General features: G+C 44.1%; 1 protein-coding gene across 7 annotated transcripts in view; it reads right to left on the minus strand.

Annotated features, from left to right (window-relative positions):
- The window catches only part of Cacnb4 (calcium voltage-gated channel auxiliary subunit beta 4), a 264,280-nt gene that overhangs the window by 11,107 nt on the left and 231,858 nt on the right, over window positions 1-21,315 (minus strand). For all 7 annotated transcript variants that reach the window (XM_005346404.2, XM_005346405.2, XM_005346406.3 and 4 more), the window contains 3 exons: window positions 15,467-15,576; window positions 11,876-12,027; window positions 9,802-9,897 (listed from right to left, as the gene is read on the minus strand). In XM_005346404.2, the coding sequence (XP_005346461.1) occupies window positions 9,802-9,897; window positions 11,876-12,027; window positions 15,467-15,576 (358 nt within the window). The remainder of the gene's footprint in view (window positions 1-9,801; window positions 9,898-11,875; window positions 12,028-15,466; window positions 15,577-21,315) is intronic.

Consider the following 21,315-nt stretch of genomic DNA (forward strand, 5'->3'; position numbering starts at 1 on the left):
TATATATATATATATTCCCTCTCTGTATCTGTGTGTTGCTATGCCTAGAACTCAGGGCTCCCCACATTAGTCAAATGCTGTTGGCTAATCTTGGGCTACAACCCAACACAAATAGTTTTGACAAAGGTGATAGGAATGTAATAGTGGAAAAAAGGTAGTCTCTCCATAAAATAGTTGACAAAATTGGGCATGCTTAGAATAAAACTGGATCCTTTTCTCTCAACACAGAGAAAACCTAATTCAAAATGGAAAAAAAGTCTAACTCTTAAGCCTGAAACCATGAAATGACTACATGAAAACAAGGGAAATTTTTTAAGTCATTAGTGTAGGCAAGAAAAGAAATTAGATCGTAATCTAAATATGCAGACAACGAAAGTTAAAATAAACAAGATGAGTTCACATGAAAATGAGAAATGCCAACACAACAAAGCAGACGACAAGATGGAGAGATGACCTTCTGTTGAGGGAAGGAACCTGCAAATGGAACGCTGCACACTGACATTCAGAATACAGAAGGAACCAAAAAAACAAACATCAAAAAAACCAAGCAATCTAATTTTAAGACAGGCTAAAGAACTATATGGATGCTTCTTAAAATGAAACTTACAGATAGCCAACAAGCACATGACAAAAGCTAATTATAATTTCACTAATTATAGGAGAAATGCAAATCTAACTCCAATGAGTGCCGTATGTTGGCTCAAGCCTGTAATCCCAGCACACGCAAAGCTAAGGCAGAAGAATCACAAGTTCGAGTTCAGCCAGGCAAATCCTAGGTCAGCCTACGTTGCAGAATGAAACTTTGTCCTTACGCAAAGAAACAGAACGAGGGCTCCAGACACAGGCTCTGCACTAAAGCATTTGCCTAGGATGTCCTAGGCTTGGGTTTGATTCTTAACAACACAACAAAAATAACCGCAGTTAAAAGACCATCTCACTCCTGTTAGAATGGTTATTATAGAAATATAAGAAATAATGGAAACTCTTACACACTCCTGGTGAGAATGGACAGTAGTATAGTCATTACGGAAAACAAACAAACAAAAAAGGGGCCTCCTCATAAAAGCAGAAGTACCACGTGGTCTGAGATGAAGTATTTATATCTAAGAAGGACTTGCACCCCCAAGATCATTGCAGGTCTATTCATAATATCCAAAATATAGAATCACCCTAGGCGCCTTATAATAAACGGATGGGTAAAGAAAATCAGTAAGTTACACAATAGAATACCATACGGGTGTGGGAAAGATGGGATGGCTAGAGGTGTGTTGGGTAAAAGAATGTAGATGAGCAAGATACAACTTCTCGTTTATGTATGGAAACCAAGAAGTCAGCTGCTGAATGGACGGGAAGGCAGGGGGACGGGAAAGACTGAGAGGGGGTTTTAGAGACAGGGAAGGGTGACGGGAGAACAGGGGCGGTTCCATGTTGCAGAAGAGCAGGCGAATCTGTGCAATGCACAGCTTATTGACGAATGGAGTGAAACCATTAATCTGTACACTTAATATTTGATAAATAAAATAAAAAATAATTTAAGCCGGGCAGTGGTGGAGCACTTTAATCCCAGCACTCGGGAGGCAGAGGCAGGCGGATCTCTGTGAGTTCGAGACCAGTCTGGTCTACAGAGCTAGTTCCAGGACAGGCTCCAAAGCCACAGAGAAACCCTGTCTCAAAAAACCAAAAAATAAAAAAAAAATAATTTAAAAAGTAAAGCTCAAAGCCGGACTGCAAGGTGTTGAGTGCGGGGGACGTGGACTTGACTGTCCCCCACTACGCTGTCACTATGGAAAGCACAATCAGCACACCGCTAATTACAAGAAATTTTAATAAAGTGTGTCCCTTTGCCAATGGGTAGAATATGCACACATCAGCAAAGGACTGTTTTCTCAAGCCTGATCAATTATTGCAAACTGCTTTTTTATTGCTAAACGGTGGCTACATGGTATAAAGAATGGTTTGGAACGCTCCTAGGCTTTCAAAAGCACAACAAAAGCAAATTTCACCTTCTGAATGACACCAATCTGAGTACTTGCTTCCAACTGGGAAGAATCTCACAGACTATGTGTCTTGACATGTTTTTTTTTATGTTTAGGAAATAAAATAGCTGAATAGAGCAACTTACTTGAAGGACAGCAGGAAGGGGATTTTTTTAAAAGAAGTCTACAACAAAATCAAAGGGAAATTCAAAGCGAAGCAACTCAATGAATTCTGCCAACCAGAATTTTTAAGGCCACATTTTAAAATGAATATAAAAGGCATGTCTAATCAGCTGCTTCCTGTGCAATGCAGGAAGCCCTAAGCCTGGAAAGTGACGGAGAGCTATTTAATCAGCAAAGTCCGAGGAAGGCAGTGAACAGTTTGCCCCTCAGCTATCATGCCTGTTGTGACAGCCCGTGGTGATAGGGAACAGAGCAGGTCCAGAGAGCTGCCATGCTGAACACCTCCGGCATCCCAGGATGGAGCTCTTTCTGCAGCCAATGCATGTGGATGTGGGATCCATGCAGCCGCTAAAGAAAGCAACCACTGAGTGAGCAGAGGTGCCGAAGGGGCAGAAACAGGGGGTGCCGGGAGCCGTTTTCTGGATATGCATTTTCAGAAATACCAAGAACAGAAGCACTGAGATTTCTGGGTGGTGGAAACAGGCCTGACAGACACCCAGAGCTTGGCAAAGAGCAAGGCTGAAGAGAGCCGGGAAACTGACCGTTTTTGATGTTTGAAAGAACCCTAAGTACTTCCCCACCTCCTTGTTAAGGAGTTTCGCCGACTCAGGGGTTGTCTGTGATGAAGCCAGAGAAGGAGCAAACTGAAGTGGTCTCTCTGGTTTTTACACAAGAAACCGTAGTGTTCAGATCCTATATGAGTAATGGAGTAAATTATGTTCTTTTGGGAGGGAAAACATACACAGAATGGCTGGTAAATTTTCCTTAACGACTACAAAATACAAACTACTCGTGTATCTTGTCCAACACATTTATCCAGGGAGTCGTAACTTTCTATTTTTAACGCAAAGCTCAAACACCTTAGAAACTAATTATGCAGTTAGTTTTACCTCCATTTAATTTTAAATTAAATTAAATTTCTCGCTTTATGTGTATGAGTGTTTTTGCCTGCATGTGTGCATACTTGGTGGGCAAAGAGATTGGGAGAGGCCATCAGATCCCCTAGAACTGGAGTTACAGATGGTTGTGAGCTCCCCTGTGGGTTCTGGGAGTTAAACCCCGGTCCACTAAAAGAGCAGCCAGTGCTCTTAACTGATAAACCATCTCTCCAGTCTCTTGAGCCTGGCGGTGGTGGCACATACCTTTAATCCCAGCACTCAGGAGGCAGGGGCAGTCGGATCTCTGTGAGTTTGAGGCCAGCCTCGCCTACAGAGTGAGTTCCAGGACATCTAGGGCTGTTACACCAAAAAAAGCCAAAACCAAAATCAAAAAGAAAAGATGGTTCACGCACTACTGAGTTTTAGCTACCCAGGTTATATGTGTGCAAACTCCATGGCTTTAAATTTTGCTTTCATTTATTTATTGTACATAGATAACAGCCTCGTGTGCACCATCTTCCTATTTCTAAGAGGGAGCAGTCAATACCAGGGAGATATATAACTCCATTTCTTTGTATCTGCAACCGTAGTGTAGAGATCCCCTTAAGGTGCCACCATTTAAGAAGAATAAGCAGCAAATGCTACTCAGTAAAATAACGTGGCTGGCTGGCTCAACCCATATTAATTACGTAATAACCGGCCAGTAAGCATTACTTTCCCATGGAAATGGCGTTCTCTGTACTGTTGAAGTCTCTGCGGTCCTAAGTTCTCAACTCACTGCTCAATACCGATGGGAAACTACGTTTAAGCATCTGTTGTTGTTTATAGATCCAGGAGCTCTTGTGGGGATAAAGGAAAGCCAATCAAGAACGACAGACTCTGGAAGGAGCTCTACCTTAAGGTGACAGGCAAACAAGGCAATCAGTTCTTGCCAGTAATAGGTGGAGCCGACACAAAGGCAAGAGTACAGGGACACTGATTGCTTATAGCTCATCTCCTGTCTATGACACTTATTATGTCTTCCCCTTCTTACTCTTCAAAGACAGTAACCACACCTGGCCATGTGGTTATCCACGGAAAAGGCACTCGGTGTTTTTGTTAAGTTTATGTCAATTGTACATGTTATAGCATGGGTGGGAAGGGGCCATGTCCACCATGCTATGCCCAGGTTGGTTGCTTGAAATCTCTAGACATGTAGATACTAAAATTGGATCCTGGGAGGCCTTGTCTCGTGAAGATGTAGAACGGATCACTCTGTTTTGAAAAAGCAGTGTTAAAAATTATATGGCAGGCACCCAGGGTTTTATAACAATGAACGCGGCAGTAGTGAGAACCGGTCAGAGAGATGAGTGAATTGGAAGAGTCTCAGTAACATAAGGACCGCTGGAACTGGGCAGTGGAAAATCCCCCTCAGAGCTTGCATACATGACAGAACGAGTTGGAGTCCATTCATCAATGGGAAACAGAGCAGGACAGAAGAGACCCACCCTCGTTCTCAGAGCGTTAGAGGTTTGCAAGCAAGCCTCTGCCGAAAGGATGAGCTCAGCTCTTGCAGAAAGTGGTGAGTGCCAATTCACACACATAAAAAGCCATTACGCAGCTCAGAGAGTCACCAGGTCAGCTTTTGGTAGCACAAGACAGCTTGTAACTAAGTGGAATTAAAGGATTATATTTCATTTATCATCCAATTGTCTATCTGCTTTTCTTGCCAGGCATTATGCAACTCTTATTACCACAGTACTGGGACAAGTTCTTAAAACGCACTATTCTCCACTTCTCTGAGAAGGAAAAGATACCAAGACCCAGGGAAGACAACTGAAATAAAAAAAAAAATATGGTGTGTAGACACATACCAAGAAAACACAATCCGACTAACCATACAACAAAGAATCTTCGATGGCTCCTGCATCCCAGTGCCTGGGGACACTTTCCTGTTTGCCTCTCTGTATCTTCCCAGTTATATTTTTCTGCCTAGAGCATATTTTTAAATGGCCACAGGTTCCTTGGTTCTCCATGTACTGAGATGGAACATTTTGTGCCCTCTCCTTGAAGCTGGGTAGCTGCTGTGAGCACCCTGATCAGTGGAATGTTGTAGAGATACTGGGCTGGGCTAAGATGAGTCCTTAGGAGACTGTATTTTATCATAAAGGTACAATATGATAACCCATGTCCCTACAGAAAAGAGCTCAGGACAAAGGCCCTGGACCAAGTGGAAAGCAAGAATTGGCTGAGTCCCTCTAGTCAACCCTGCTGAGAGATCAGTCAGTCATCAGACAAAATGCTACCTACTAGCCACCGTTTGAAGTCGCCATGTTTAGGGCCATTTGCTTTGCACTAATAGATAACAAAACTTGGCCTAGAAGAAGTGTGGCTGTTTCTTTCGGCTGCATTAGGTCTACTTCTTGTTTCTACAAAGTTTGAATGGAGTCCAGCTGTCCCTATGGTTTACATGTATGATGACCATGGCTACTCAAAGGCAAAGCTGAATTCTTTTAGAAAGGACCCTGCTAGCCTCAATAAACCTAAATTAGTTACTATCTGGCCTTTAACTAAAATGTTTATTGACCCCTCTAGTAAAAGCCTTACCCATGGAACCCAGTATTCTCTCTTCTGGACAACAGGCAATATGTTGGCTGGTTTATGTCAATCAACATAACTAGAATCATTTGGGAAGAAGGAACCTCAACTGGGAAAATGCCACCACAGGTTTTCTTTATAGACGATGGATGTGGAAGGCCCATCTCACTGTGGGCAGTACTAGCCCTGTGTCAATGGTTCTGGGTGCTAGAAGAAAGCAGGTTCAGAGAGGAACAATCCAGCAAGCAGGGTTCCTCTGTGGCCTCTGCATTAAGTCATTTTCCCAGGTTTCTGACTTGACTTCCTGCCCTGACTTCCCTGGATGAGGGGGACCCGCTTTAAGATGAAATAAACCCTTTCTTCCCCAAGTTGCTTGTGGTCATAGTGTTTTTATCGCAGCAACAGAAGCCCTAATAGATGTGGTAACTAACACATTGCATTTACTATTAGAGAGGTGCTTCTCAACCTTCCTAATGCTGTGACCCATAATACAGTCCCTCATACTGTGGTGACCCCAACCCTAAAATTATCTTCATTGCTACTTCATAACTGCAATTCTGCTGCTATGAAGTATAATGTAGATATCTGTATTTTCCAGTGGTCTTGGGCGACCCTTATGAAAGGGTCATTTGACCTCCCCAAAGGTTGTGACCCACAGGTTGAGAACCACTGCTCTAGAGCCTCCCTGGATTAAGACATATAGATAAGCTATCATTGCCCAAGGTCTCTGACTTTTGGGAAGGCAGTTCACCTCTTCCTGGTCTCAGTGGCCTCACTTGTAAAATGAGGAGAGTGGAACAGAATTGTATTTCCTTTTAAGTGTTCCATGAAACATTAACCCCACAGGCTGTTCTGTGGAAAGAGACCCGCAGACACATTACGGAGAAGCACGGGATATCCTCTATCCTACTGGAGCTACAAAGAGCATGTTAGCAAAATGGGGTTTCTGCACAAAGAAACCCAATGACCTGTGTTTGCATTAGCATCCTCTCAAACATCTTTGGATCCAGCATGCTTTTCCCAATATCAGCTGACATCATCGTATAGAGCCCAACAGTAAGATGCATACTGCAGGAAACTCTGTGTGGTTCTCCTTCACGCCAATAGTTCCTGGCACTGGAATCACCCTTCTAGCTACAGAAAGTTAAGTTTTCTTCAGTGTCCATTGAGAGGCCTCTTTCTAAAACCCGCTGCCTGTACTATCACTGCAGGATGAGACCCTGCTAGTAGAATCTCCTGAGTTGGCAGACTGGAGACACAGATGGCAAGGAAGCGAGCTGCAGCCTCTCCTAACAGAACTAAAATGCCACAGTGATAACCGGTCTCTGACGATGATAATTACGGTCTTGAAGTAAAGGGATAAATGTAGGCACATTTTAAAATTGCTCCTAGTTTTTGTCATCTGAAATTTTCTTCACGTGGGCCAAAATAGAATGCACAATTCTTTCCCAGAATGACAAAGTCCATGAACATAACATCACATGGTTAGAAAGGCACAAGGTAACTACTCATTCAGACTGCTTGTTGACAGTGCCAGGCTATCTGACCAATTATTCAGAATAAGACAGATGTGTCTGTCCTGCTAATATAATAGAGGAGGGCTGTCCCCCCAGTACCCTGGCAGGTTGAGGTTACTAACCTGGGGACAGGACCACAGTGTTGTTATATGTAAGTATGTCTATTTTCGGTCCCACCTATCTCAGAGGTAGCAATACGCCATAGGTAACATACACCCCTTGTAATCCTCCTGGCTTGAAGAAAGGCGTGCCAAAGAGACACTTCTCTTGGGCTATCAGACCCCTGAAACAACAGACTCCAAGAGATTGGCATTTTCTCAGGGATTTCTTTTGCTGGTGGAGGAAAAGGCTGAAGTCCAGGTGTCAGAGGAGGAGCTTGTCGTCTAAGTGGAGGCTTTTCACGGGTGACAGATAGTAGGACAGATGGAGAAGCTGATGTGTCAATGAAGGGCAGGGCCACACCGTGGCCAGGAACTCGTGCCCCTTATTGAAGCCTACACTTTAGGCCAGCGCCCTGAAGGTGGACTTCATAGGGACCCACCGATCTCATTGCTCGTGCTCACAGTGTGGCCACATCGAACCATGATCCTCACTTCATTATTTGTTCCTTCAGTTGATACACTGTGCATAGGTCACGGTGGGACCTTGCTTACTAGGGCTGCTGACGCCCACGCTTTGACTCTAGAAACTTCAGGAATGTCCTCAGCAGCTCAAATACCTCAATCTTAATAGGACATAAGTTATTGTCTCCAGAAATTATTTCAACCAAGGGTTAATAAATTGACTTAAAAAGAAATGTTTCCCCCCCAATAAATCTCTTATAATTATATTTCCATTTTTAGTGGCTGCTTCCTAAAATGCCATACCAATTATAACTACCATTCTAAGATTGTCCTAAAAAGCAGAAAGAATTACACAGTTCCTGGCTTTTAGTAGCTGTCCAGTAAAGATCATTTCTCTTCCACCGTGAAGAAGAAATTACATTCTTCATTACAGGGCCAGAGGTCGGACGGCATATGCTTTTATAGTTTCTCGGTGTTTAATCAAACATTCCACCCTGTAAGCAACTTCCTTAGTAGGCAATGTGGCTTTAAACGTCTTAACAAAGAGCTCTGGATTTATCTGCGGGTGGTAACCTAATAACTGTGTATAGAGGTGGGAGGCTGTGCTGGGGAGAAGAAGAAACCGCTTTGAAGTCAGACAGATCCACTCCTAATCTTAATGTGCCGAATGATCTCAACAAACTCATTGATGAGCTCTGTCTTCAGTTGTCCCAGGGATAAAGAGGGGCTGAGGATGTATTTTACAAGCTCATAGCAAGGATTACAGACGATCTGTAGAAAGCATCGAGGGAGCCCCCTGGCCCTTGTTATATATCTAATGAAAGGATGTATCATTGTTCTTGCCTTTCAGGCCTGCCCAGCCTTTCATTCACTTGTCACTCCCTCTGCTCACATTTATTACAAACCCACTATGACAGGGAAGTGCGATACAACAGTGACCCCAAGACGGACGGAGGCCAGCAGACTAGATGCGGTGTAGCGCAGGATGCGCCTGGACAGCGTAGGCCACGTGCCAGGCACTGTTCTAAGGATGTTTCCACATACGCACACACGTGCTTCTTGAATTTTTACCCTAACCTTGCTCAGCAGGCATCTTGCTCAGGTTTATCTAACTCGTCTGTGCTTGAATAGCCAAGCTGTGTCGCTTCTCTAAGTACCTGAATTGGATCCTATGCTTTCACAGAGCATAAATATAAATAAAATATAAACATATTTATATCCTATATTTAATACAATATATTTAACATAAATATTTTTAAAAATCTAGTGAAGCAACCAAAAAGACGTTATTTCTTTTAGAGAAATCATGACCAAGCACACATGACTAACCACCACGGCCCGAGAGCCTGTGAGAACAGCCACCCTTCCCAGCCCACCAAGGTGCACCTTCTCACCCTGCAGGTGTTTCCTAGCAACGACACTAGGCAGCGTACAGTTTTCACCCCTCGCCATTGATCCCCCCCCCATCTGTTATAAACACAGAGACGCTCTAGATGCAAGCCAGTTTTGACCTTCCACCTCACATTTTTTCATGCCCACCAGAATCTTCTGGCAGAAAAGCTGAAACAAAGCCAAGCTGGCATATTTTACTTTGCTCTTTTCTTACAAGTGTTCCATGACTAGACATGGCGCCGGAGCGCTGGCGACGGAATCAAGGAAGTAGTGGGAACAGCGGGTTTCAGACTTTGAGTTCATTTCTCCTGCCAAGGCAGACGCCATCCTGCCCTGGAAGCCTGAGCCCACCCAATGGAACAGTAGCAGCTCAAGGCAAGAATCCTTCACCATGTCTGAAGCGGTGCTTCTCAGCCTTCCTGATGCGACTCTTCAATACAGTCCCTCATGTTGTGCTGACCACCAGCCATACACTTATTTTCATGGCTACTTCATAACTGTACTTTTCCACTGTTAGTAATCATAATGTAGATATTTCGGTTTTCCTGTGGTCTTAGGTGACCCCTGTGAAAGGGTCATTCTAGCCCCCTAGGGGTTACAATACACAAGTTGAGAACCATTGCTGTAGAATAAAAGCCACCGGGCTGATATCGAAAGGAAAATGCCCCTCTTGTAACTAGCCTTCAGCGATTAAAACAGAAAAGATTTTACTTACAGGCGGGCACTGGGCCAGTTTATCGGCTGCCACCAGTTGAACATTCAAGTGTTTGCTCTGAGACTTTCCTCTGGACTTAATCAGCCGCTGTAAAACCTGAGAGAGGATAACAGGAGCCCGAGTCATTCTTTGTCAATGAGTTGAAAGAAAGCCAAACACACCGGGATCGTTTCCTACAGTGCATGTAGCCCTGAGGACTAGTAAGGAGGCCCTACAATGTGAGCAATCACACACTTAGAATCTCCATGGTGACACTGCCCACCTCACTGTGGGCCTGGAGTGGACTGGGCATGTCCATCCTCTCCTAGCTCCCTGTGGGATCCTAGTGACAGACAGCCTCACTTCCCACCTAGACTTGTAAGTCTCTTTCAGATGTCAGAACTTCCTGTCAAAGAGAAAAGGCTGGTCTGACCTTGTTTATGTTGAGTCAATATTTTGATGTTATTTGGTTCAGTAATATTTCGGTTCATTACCTCCATGTCAGATAAATATCAAAGTCACTTGTGTATGTCATATTTTTCAATATCTAATAAGATATTTGGTTTAATTTTATATTAATCAAACTATTTCAGGCATGGAAACCTAGGTAAAATATTTATGTTGGAACACTGTTACACATAAAACAGACTATAGCTGCATTTGGCCATTAGTTTTGTTTAGGTTGAAGTGGAGCCCTCTCTACTTCAACCGTGCTCTTTTATGAAGTTCTGATACCTCAGTGCACAGGTCCACGCAAGTCCCTGACTCTGGACTTCCAGACACCACAGCAATGGGACAGTGGAGGTAGTGGTGACCTTAGCCTTGCTGCAAAGGATTCTTGGTACCCCAGACAAGAGTCAAGGACACTTCCAGTGGCTGAGGCAAGACCAGTGTGTTCTAGTCACACCCGTAGTCAACCGGCGGGTGGGATTCCCACAGTTACAGTATAGGAGCAGTTCCCTCCAGGATGCTGAGAGCTTGTGAACTATAACAGGCCACAGCTTCTTTAGGCTTTTCTTTGACCATAGAAGAAGACCACGGTTTGAGTGGGGAGTTGAGCAAGCATTTAGGCAAACCAACTACGTTCTAGGAGGCACTGAAAAAGAACTGTGAGGATAATGTCTCTCGGCGGATTAGCGGGGTGTAGAGGGGAGGCTGGGGGAGGAGACAGGAGGACAGGAGGGAGGGGAAATTGAGGTCCCGGATGCAAAACGGACAGACAGGCAGACAGACAGATAATGCTTCTCATGGGTATCTATTTCATATCTATTTTTAGGACACCATCACTATTTAAAAACAAGAGGGAGGATGGTGAGTGGGCTCAGTGGGGAAAGATGAACACTACCAAGCCTCGTGACCTGAGTTCAATCCAGAGAGCCCACACGGTGGGAGGGGAGAACGTACTTCCAAAAGTGGTCCTCTGATCCCACATATATGCTGTGACCACACAAGTGTACACACACACACACACATTTAAAAAAATAACTAAGTAAAAGTAAAACTAAAAGAGCATCAAGATCAAGAGTGCAGTCTGGGCCATCTCCCTCTGTTCTTGTCACTCTGGTAGCTGATGTGACCATTCCTGCTTAACCAGTAAAGCACTATATTCCCCCGAAGAACCCAGCTACGCACATGTGACAAGGGCTGCAGCGTTTCTGTGAGAGATGCTTATTGCAGTGATCTTTTACCTTGCAGAAGGCATTTTTCTGGACTATGTCCTCCCTGTCTCAACTGGGCAGAGACTGTAGGTGACTCAAGAATCAATATTATACAGGAGATTGGCCAACAGGGAAGGCACAGCCTACGAAAGGCCAGGGTCCACTTTTTGTTTTCCGTCTTTGTGCTCTTGTTTGGATTTTATCATCTCTGACTGCAGGGAGGAGCTTCTCAGCGATCATGATGATGATGATGATGATGATGATGATGATGATGATGATGATGATGATGATGATGATTCTCAGCTACGCTCAAGTCCCTAGAACTTGAGTACTGTTTTAAAATGCACCCATTAACTGACTCTGGAGACATTTTTCTGCCCACAAACGAACCTCAGGGAGGAAGCTTCTAAACCATAGACAGGAATGCAGGGATTTACCTTCGGAGAGGAGACTTTCACGTGAACAATGATGGGGGCTAAGGAGGTCTTGATAAGCTGTGCTGGGTGGTTGATGGTGTCTGCATCGAGAACAACCAGTTGCAAAGACCTCGCCAATTCAAAAATTCTTTCAATTTCACTCTGTACTTCCGCTAAAAGGGGAGACAATCAATGGTTAGTCTCAATAACTATTATTTATATTAAAAAGAAATAGTATAAGCTCTCAAATGTGTGTGTCCGTACTGTAGAACAAAGGACTCTGAACTTTCATAGACATGTTTATCAAAATCTTTTTTTTTTGTTTGTTTGTTTCTCTGAGACAAAGTCTATTATGTGGCCCTGGCCGTCCTGGAACTTGTTATGGCAACAGACTGGCTTCTGACTCACAAAGGTCTGTCTGCCTCTGGCTTCCAAGTGCTAGGATTAAAGGTGTGCACCACATAATGTCTGTTCTTTTTAAAACTCTTTTCTAAAGATTAAATTGTGCATAGAATAAAACAATTGGCACAAGAACTTAAGCCAGCTCTCTTGGCTTGCTTCGTACACCCAGCCTAGCATGGTGATATTTATATAGCCATGGCTGTTCCATTTTGAGGTTGCTTTTAATGAGAACGGCATTTAGCAAACACATTAGAGCCACTGAAAGTGACTTTGAGTATTTCTGTCAATAGTTTATATTTTAACATCCTGTAGACTGTGTTTTGGAAGAAAAAAAACACCTGAAAACTGTATTGATTTGACTGATATACACACCTTTGTATCCTCACTAATTGTGAGTGTCCTCAGACAACCAGAAAATTCCAAGTCTAGCTCAATTTAAGCTTTAGATATGGTGGAGTTGTCTAAGGTATATTTACCATAAGTATAACACACATAAGTATAACAGACTCACACACACACACACACACACACACACACACACACACGCACAGATCATGTTAACATGCTGCACTGCATCTTGACTCACACCTAGCTGGCCGGATGTAATAGTCAGATGACTCATAGCTGCGTCTTCTAAATTGGTCAGATAAAAATGCTAGTTCTTTTCAAGGGTCTGAAGCAATCCAGTTGCTTTAATTTATTCTGGGACAGAGCCTTGCTATGTAGCCCAAGCTAGTTGTGAACCTCTTGCTTCCACCTCCCAAGTACTGTGATGACAGGTGTGTGCTGCTGTGCGTGGCTTACAAACTCTCCTTCTGGTGTGTGTGTGTGTGTGTGTGTGTGTGTGTGTGTGTGTGTGTGTGTGTGTGTGAGAGAGAGAGAGAGAGAGAGAGAGAGAGAGAGAGAGAGAGAGAGAGAATGAATATGTTGAAACACGTGACCAAAGTACATGTTCTTCTGAAATTTAAAAGGTCTTTAAGTAGGACATGGTGGCGTATACCTGGAATCCCAATACTTGGGACACCAAGGCAGAAGGATCATGACTTCAAGGTCATCATGGGAAACACAGAGAGTTTCAGCCCAGACTGTATTCTGTATTGATACTGTCTCAAAAAAAAAAAAACCAGCAAAAAATCCTTTATATACTTTATTAATCAGCTGATGTAGTGTGTCATGCCCAAAATCTGAATTAGATTCTACTAATAGAAGACTTTGCATAAAAACAAAAGTTTCTCAGTTCTCAGAGAATCACTGACATTTAATGCATGATCTATATTAAAAAGTATGAATGTGGAGGAGAGAGAAATGGCCAAATAGTTAAGGCACTTGCTGCCCTTCCAGAGGACCAAGCTTGGTCCTAGCATCCACATTAGACAGTTCATAACCACCTGTACCCCAGCTCCAGGGGGCTAGACAACCTCACTGGCCTCCTTAGGCACCCCTATATATGTGGTATATATGTGCATGTCAGTGCATGTACACACACACACACACACACACACACACACATCTTTTAAAAAAATATGAATTCAAAGAGTCAAAACACACATCACCTTCACATTATTAAACACCAATGTCCTGAAATGCTTCAGATTAATTTTTCCAGTGGCCAGCTTTCAGGATATCTGTTTAAGGAAATCCTTGCCAAATTCTTATGAAGTAATAGACTGCATTTGTTAGTAATCATAAACATACATTCACTTTTTTTCTAGCATGTCAGAAACAGTTTAAAAAGGAATTTTTCTCAATAAGGGCATTTGAAAATAAAGTCAGTTTTTACTGCAGCCAGTTTAGCAGAAGGAACGAGGGTGGGAGTGGGGGTGGGGTGGGGTGGGGTAGGCCCTCTATTGGTGCTGTGGACTGCCACAGTTTTAAAGGAGTTTCTAGAACTATGATGGAACAAGCTGATATCATTTACCGTTTTAGTTTCGAGTCTCACGTGTTATTATAAAATAATGTAAAATAGCATTTAGCGATTTTCCCAAGGAGCTAAAAGGCAGCAGCACAAACTGGACTGCCTCAGGACCGGAACCCACAGGGCACTCATTCTTCGTCTCGGTTCAGGTAACTCAGAAATCCCTGGGTTTTGTTTACTCTGCAGCAGCAATGAGCTGGCGTGTTGGTTCATACCTACTGCTGAAACAACGCAAGGCCCTTGGCCTGTGGCACTGCAGCATAAGCAGCGGTGGAGCTTGGGGAGATGGGGCAAGGCTGGATCATACAGCAGGGTGAGCCCAGGGCTTAGAAAATTTGTACAGAGAGCATAATAAGCAAATTATAGGCACAAGGAAGACAAAGGCATTTTTATCTACCTAGTGTATTTTCTTCAAGAAAACCAATAATCTTGGCTACTCAGACAGGTTCTCAGGGGGCTCTAATGGAAGCTTCTTCATAAATCTGCTACAGGCAGGCAAAGCTGGGACAGTCAGAAACTCCCATGTCAGTAGGCCTTAGTGAACATTCTATCACTAGACTGCATAGTTTCAGCATCTTTGGGACTGGTGATGCTCCTTATGCCTGAGTTGACTCTGGTGTTGGTTTGCTTTTGAGACAAGCTCTTAGGTAGTCCAGGCTGGCCTTGAACTCCTGATCCTCTTGACTCTCCTTCCCATGTGCTGAGATTACAGGTATGCATACCCTCACTCAGCTTCCAAAACGGTTACTACTTTTTCCCCAGGCAATACTTCCCAAAGTAACTCACTTCTATTCACACTCCAACTCACCTACAACCTTTTATTCTCCCTTACCGAAGGAATTTAACAGGCTTTCCAAAAGCACCCAGAAAAGACAGGTTTAGGTTCCCTGCACATTCATCCTGACGGTCAACATTTCTACTGAAAGGGATGGCGCTTTTGGGTACACCGGTACACACAATTACATCATAGCATGCTCTCCTCAACATCTCATTTCCTTTCATGCCAGCTGTGTGTCAGCTCTGACAGAAGCCTTATTGTGACATTCAGGGAAAAGGAAATGGGTGGTTTCCTATGGTTCAGCAGTAACTGAACAAAAGATCCTAAGGAGGCCTTTTCCCACTAGACTGCAGCGTAGCTAATAGATTAGAACTGAAAAGGGGTAGCTCTAGCTGCTACAGGACTCTGCCCCTCTCCTGTCCATTGGCTGGCTCTCTCTACAGATACCCAACACGTCTCCGTACAGGACAAGACATTCCCCACATATACACCTCATGCCTGCAGGAACGCATCTTACCTAAGCTGGATCTGGTGTTGGAGCGTTCAATGATTGCTCTCTTGCTGGGATTGTTGAGGACAGACCTCTTAGCAAGAGAAATGTCAGCTGTCACTCTTGTTATTGATATCCTAGGAAGAGGAACACAGAACAGAACAAGCTAGTAAAAAATGTTATGTGCTCCCTGAGTGATTTATAGCCGCAGTGCTCAATAGCCACTTTACACACTATAGAGGAAGCACTGTACAGTCAACATCGGCCACAAGGAATTTGAACAGGCTCTGGCTCGTATGAAAACACAAACAGGGCAGATGACGGCAAATGACGGCTTTGGCTCTTGAGCCGAAAACCACTCCAGTGGAAACGTCCTCCCTCCATTATGGCCTGCCTGGCCAAGTTGCCTTTAAAACACACACCACCCCAGGAGGGAATCAAAACATGAATTAGCCATGCTCTTTCTAGGAAATTCCTTTATGGTTTCCTCTGAATTCACATTGGTTTTGCTCTTGAACAAAACCTTCAAGGCCCGCAACAGCTCCGCCCCAGCACTACTGGCCAAAGGGGGAAAGCTTCATTTGATCACAGAAAAAAATGAACCAGTTGGTCGCTACATTGCGTTTCTTGGCTCTGTCGTTAATCCCCGATACATGGAGCATTTCTCCACGGGTCCAAGAGGAGCTTTGCCAGCAAGAAGGTGAGAAATATGGTTTCTTTTTTTGCAGGCCCAGGAACTTCACATGTTTGCACAGGATCTGACCACTGACTGGGCACTCGTCAGTCCAATAGCGGAAGTCAGTGGGCTCATGAGACTGGCGTGTGGTGAGGTAGAACACGCTTTACAATCACAGAACAAGAGAGCATAGACTTTGTGTGGAGTGAAGGAATCAACCAGAATTATGCGTTCTCAAATGAAAGGACATAGACTTTAAAATAATTTTTAACGGAGACGGCTCAGTTCCTAGTTATTATCTGTAGAATTCAAAGCTGGTCCGCCTAGGCCACTTACAGAGATCCACGGGCCTTCCCTACCCTCATCCACATAGCTTGGCTGAGTTCAGAAAGGGGATCATCACTTCCCTTTATGCTCAGAGTAGACTTTTTCTCCTCCAGGGTCAAACTCCTTTGGGGTTAGAGCGCAGCAGGAAGAGTGTATTTAATTTCAAGCCCTCTCACTCCTGTTTCAGGACATTTTAATACTGTCTGGAGATGCAGGTACTAGGAGCTGTGGGGAGAACCCAAAATTGTCCTTTTCATAAGTGCTAGAAAACAACAACAAAAAAAATTAAGCATGGTCTTACTATGTGTAGCTGGAAAACTTTGACTTCATCATCCTCCTGTCTCGGGCCCCCTTATACTAGAAACATAGGTACCACTACAGGACCTAACTTAAAAAGTCAGGTCTTTAGAGCAACAGGGTGTGCAGGAGCTCCAGCAGGATGCTTGAAGCCAACTGGGGCTGGCTTGGGCTGCTGCATTTGTAAGCTGCAGGTGCTTGGAACACTGCAATGTTTTAACGTTTTGAATCTGTATAACTTGATGACTGTTGAGGCAGCCTTAAATTACCTTGCATAGACTCTGTGCAGAGACAGCCCAGGAGCCACTCGCTGTGAGTGCTGTGTAAAAACTTCTATATTTTACCAAGAAGGAAACTGAGACACAGAGAAAATCCACTGGTCTGTTCCAGGCAATGATGGTCTGGGAGGCCTTGAACACAGGAAGAGGCTTAGTTACATGGCTGGACAATTCTATTTCAGTTCAGTTTTGTTTCCCAGTACAACAAATCTCTAAGATGAGCTAAGCCACCAGGTGTAGGCTTACAACTCTGGCCCTGCTGAGAGCATGGTGCGGGTTCAGACCAGGTTTAAAACAAGAGAGCCCCATATCTGAGTTTTCCACTGCAGTTTTTCTCCTTCTCCTCTTCTCCTTCTTCTTCCCCCTCCTCCTTCTTCTCCCTTTTTCCCCCTCTTCCTCCTCCTCCTCCTCCTCCTCCTCCTTCTTCTCCTTTTTCTTGACAGTCTCATTCTGCAGCCCAAGCTGGCCACAAGCTTGTAGCAGCCCTCAGGCCTTCTGCCTTAGCATCCTGAGCGCTGGGATGACAAGCGTTAGCTGCCATGCCTTGCTCAGGGAGCTCTGAGATGCAGTGTCTTCTGGGCCACGATCTTTCCTCACAGAACGAGATCTTCTGTTTGGTTGGGGCTCTGGGCTTCTTGTTTGTTAAAGAATGGAGCATCTGGATGGAAACCTGCTGTCATATTTCAGAACAACCCAAGTATAGAGCTATAGACAAGTGGGCCTATTCAAGGAAGGACAGGAGTCAACTTTCCAGAAAAACAATTTCTGCCGTGCCAAAATTTCCTAGCTCTTCATAAGCCAAATAGTAATTCCTGGTTCTTAAATTTTGAAGAAATCATCAACAAACATTTCCCCTGGGTTATAAAAATCACTTTCATGAAGCCATTCAAAATACAACCAGTGTTAAACATACACAGAAGAAGCTGCTTTGAATGTTAAAAACAGACAAAATGCCGAGGGTGGCAAAATGCTCCATTTCTCGTTTTATTTTCCAATAAAAGACTCCATTGATAACATATGTTGTCTGTTAGCAAAAATACACACGCATGGAGTATAGTCCAGAAAGGGCTGACTCCGGCTCTAGAAGTCAGTCTGTAAAGAGGTAGACGGCTTTCTTCTGCCAGAAGGGTTACTTTTACCAAAGGTGGATACCAGACCTTGATTTCTTTCTTTTGAAGTACAGGCTCCCTCAGCAAAGGGACTGCACTCACCATCGAGTGTCTCCTAATTGATTATGGTTTTAAACCAACGGTATGTCTCCAGCTCCTTTGCTTTCCTCATCTGCCATGCATCGTGGTACCATTCCCCAAGTTCCCTTGGCAACGCCATCTAGGCAGTGCCAGCAGTTACTGGGCAGCAGGAGTCTAGTTCCCCTGAAGTCAGGGTGTAGCAGCTAGCGTCCCTAAAACCCAAAAAGCAGTCCCTAAATCCACCAAGTCTGCATGTTTCTCCTTTAGAATTCATCTGAGTTGGTGACATTTCTGAATTTTTGTTTTTACATTTTCATTTACACAGGAGGGGCAGCAGGCATGCGCGTGCCAGTGTGCTAGTGGAGGTCAGAGGACATCTTGTAGGAATCCACTCTCTCCACTCACCATGTGAGGCCCAGAGATAGAACTGAGGACACCAGGCTTGGTGGCAGGTGCCTCTATCTGCAGAACCACATCATCTGCCTTTCTGTGCAGATAGTCTATGGGAAAATAGTTCTTTCAGTTGTGACACCCATTCAAAAGAAATTAGTATTTCCATGTTGCTAATGTAACAGCAGGAAGATCTATTTCTATTCTGGCTAATTAGTAAAAAGCCCAAATCAGCATAATACATATTTTTAAAATTTCTAGTGCTGACGGGCACAGTGTTCCAAAGCAGGACGAACAGGAAGGAAGGCACAGGAAGACCCCAGGGTCCCCTCTAGCTTTCTTTTGATTTCTATGCTCAAGGACAAAGTTATAGCATTTTTGAGCCTCCATCCCGTAATCAATAAGGTGGGGATAGATTTGTCCTCACTATCTCAGAGTATTAGTGCTAAGGGCAAAGAAGGCACTACACAAAACTGATTTCTTAAATGACTGTTCTTAGCATTTATGGTGGTTTTAAATGTCCCCATATTCTCAGACATTTAAATACTTGGTTCCTAGTTGGAGTCACTGCTTGGAGAGGCTTAGGAGGTGTAGCCTTCCTGGAGGAAGTACATCACGGTAAGGCCAATTCTGAGGTTTCAAAAGTCACATGGCATTCCACTCTTTCTGTTTCCTGCTTATGGTTTAAGATGTGAGCCCTCAGCTCTCAGCTTCCAGCTCCAGCCACCATGCCTGCTTGTCACATTACTTCCCTTCATGGTCATAATGGATTCTTAGCCCTCTAGAAGGGTAAGCCCCAAATAAACCCTTCCTTCTATAGAAGTTGTCCTAGATGGCTAGATGTGGCTGTATACACCTTCAATCCCTGCACTAAGGAGACAGAGGCAGGTAGTTGTCTGGAAGGTTGACACAAGCCTGGTCTACATAGCTACTTCCAGGCTATCCAAGGCTACGTAATGAGACCGTGCCTCAAAAATACATACACACACACACACACACACACACACACACACACATACATATATACATACATACACACATACATAAATGAATATTGCCTTGGTCATGGTGCTACACACACAAATATACATATGTGTAAATATTAAGGAAAGCAGCTGTTGAAAATCCAGAGACTCGTGAGGAAGTTTTGTCATATCTTATCTGCAGAAGTTAGTGTCGACCGGCAAGGACTGTCTTGTCCCAGAGTTGGTGAGCCTTATATATATAGCAGGAACCTTTGGGGAAGGCAGTAAGATTCGACGTAATCAAATCTATTAATTTAAGCATTCAAGGTGGCACACAAATGTTCCATTATCTCCAGTGTTTGAGGCCAGCTCTAGAAGAGAGAATCGTGGGAGGGGCCGAGAGAAAAGACAGATTGGTTCTGAGGTAGAAGTTTCTCTTTTCCATTTATGAACTGTTGTGGCAAACAGTTTTCATACTGACGTGGTGGGGCTGCTCTGTGATGTCATCAACTGACATTGTTTCCTTTCCTTAATAATTCAGTTCTAAGTTTCAGCACCTCCCTAAGTTGTATGCTTAACTTCTTCTCTTTCAAATTCTTTTCCACTTGACAATTTGGGGTTGTTCTGTTTTGCTTGTTCGTTTTAGATTACATATTCCTTGAGCCAGAGTCCCCTTATTTTAGCACCCCATCCCTGTAGGCTCCACATAGGACATGACATGATGCTACAGAGCGACTCGGTAGTCAGAAAAGCTCAAGGCTGCCTTTAGGAACCCCAGTGCTGTGTACGGTGAATCTATGCTAATAAAAAGAAATTAAAAAACCATTGAAAGCCTAGATGACTAATTTTGGAGGGGAACTGGAAACGTGTGGTGTAAGCTAGCAGACTGCAGCAGTGGTGGACAGACCAGGCCCTGGGGGTGTCTGTGTTATGGATAGAGACACTTGGTTCCCACTGTGTCTCTTGCAGGCTGAATGCCACTGGAGCAGACTGCCAGGCTTACTCGTTCCTTAATCCACTGACAGGAATCAATCCCACACTGACATATACGAGAGATCCTCAGGATCTACGTAGTATTACTTATCCCCCACCCCCCCCCCAAGTGCTACAGTTAGACTCAGACAAATGGAGTAAGGAATAGGTTTAAAGTGACTCCTATTTCTAAGGACTCAAAAGGGAAAAGCCATCCAAGCTTTTGCTTCCGGTAAAGTCAAACAGATGGGTTTCATCTACTCCACTGAATTAATTTTGAATTGGGATATGAAAAGCAATACTGGATTAAAAAGCCTCTCAACACACAGATTTCTTCTTTGATCTTTCTGGAAAGCATGAGCCATTCTCCTGACGATGATGTCTCCCCTACCACAGTCACAGCGGAAGAAATCCCGAACAGGCTTCCATTTGACAGTGCTGTTGATGCTGGTCCACTGAGTCAGCCTTCGGTGTAATTGTTCTCTTGGCCAATTTCAGCTAAAGACTATGTGCTGTTTTCCCTCCTTTTATTAATTGGTAAAAACACGACGCAGCAGATTGTCACAGCTCAAAGCACAATATTCCCCACACAGAAGACGCGTGAGCATCTGTGAGTCGCTCCGGGCCAACTTCCGCCTTACCCAACTGTCCGCAGTTGCTCACCAGTGGGCTCCCTGGGCTTTTCTGTGGCACTCTCCGTGGGCTCCCTGGGCTTTTCCGTGGCACTCTCCGTGGGCTCCCTGGGCTTTTCCGTGGCACTCTCCGTGGGCTCCCTGGGCTT

This window comes from Microtus ochrogaster, chromosome 4 (genome assembly GCF_000317375.1).
Source record: "Microtus ochrogaster isolate Prairie Vole_2 chromosome 4, MicOch1.0, whole genome shotgun sequence".
Lineage (NCBI taxonomy): Eukaryota > Metazoa > Chordata > Mammalia > Rodentia > Cricetidae > Microtus > Microtus ochrogaster.